Raw genomic sequence first — 767 nt, 5'->3', positions numbered from 1 at the left:
GGCTCCATTAACTCGGTGCGCGTCAGCATCGCGGTGAAGCAGGTGAGGTGGGGGGCGCAGGCAGCGGGCTGGTGGCTCATGCCTGGTGCAGGGGAAGCCTCATTTCCCTTTTCTGTTCTCAGGCTGATGAGATTGAGAAGATCTTGTGCCACAAGTTCATGCGCTTCATGATGATGAGGGCTGAGAACTTCTTCATTCTGCGCAGGAAGCCCGTGGAGGTGAGGGGGCAGCTCCTGGCAGCAAGGGGGTCTCCAGCGCAGAACTGGGCTGTGAGGTTGCGCAGTGGGTGGCCTGGGTGCTTATCCCCAGGGTGCTTCTCTCTTCCCCAGGGCTATGACATCAGCTTCTTGATCACAAACTTCCACACGGAGCAGATGTACAAGCACAAGCTGGTGGACTTTGTCATCCACTTTATGGAGGAGATCGACAAGGAGATCAGCGAGATGAAGCTGTCTGTCAACGCCAGGGCCCGCATCGTGGCAGAGGAGTTCCTCAAGAACGTGAGGCTCTGAACTGGGAGGAGACAGGTCCCTTATTTTGGGAGCAGGGTGGGAGCTCCAACCCACCGTGACCTTCATGCCCAGAGCTCCCTAATCCTGTCTGTGGGGGCAGCTGGGCGCTTTGCCCAGGGAACCTCTTGGGGACAGGAGGGAGGGAGGGAGGATGCCCAGGGGAGCTCGCACCCCTTTTGCTCGGGAAGTGTCAGCTTTGAGCCCCCCAGAGCGTGCTTGGGGGCGGGCAGCAGCCGCGGGACGTGGCCCTTTTGG

General features: G+C 59.8%; 1 protein-coding gene across 1 annotated transcript; it reads left to right on the top strand.

The window, feature by feature from the left end:
- Nucleotides 1-500, top strand: ARPC4 (actin related protein 2/3 complex subunit 4; the record flags this gene model as incomplete). Its single annotated transcript, XM_010167392.2, has 3 exons — nucleotides 1-42; nucleotides 123-218; nucleotides 330-500. Coding segments are annotated over 3 exons (309 nt in total), but the record flags the coding sequence as incomplete, so codon positions are not given.
- Between the last annotated feature and the right edge of the window lie 267 nt (nucleotides 501-767).

The sequence above is a fragment of the Antrostomus carolinensis genome, unplaced genomic scaffold, assembly GCF_000700745.2.
Source record: "Antrostomus carolinensis isolate BGI_N321 unplaced genomic scaffold, ASM70074v2 scaffold40084, whole genome shotgun sequence".
NCBI classification, from domain to species: domain Eukaryota; kingdom Metazoa; phylum Chordata; class Aves; order Caprimulgiformes; family Caprimulgidae; genus Antrostomus; species Antrostomus carolinensis.
The sequence above is the reverse complement of the archived record's forward strand: the minus strand, read 5'-3'. Positions and strand labels throughout refer to the sequence as shown.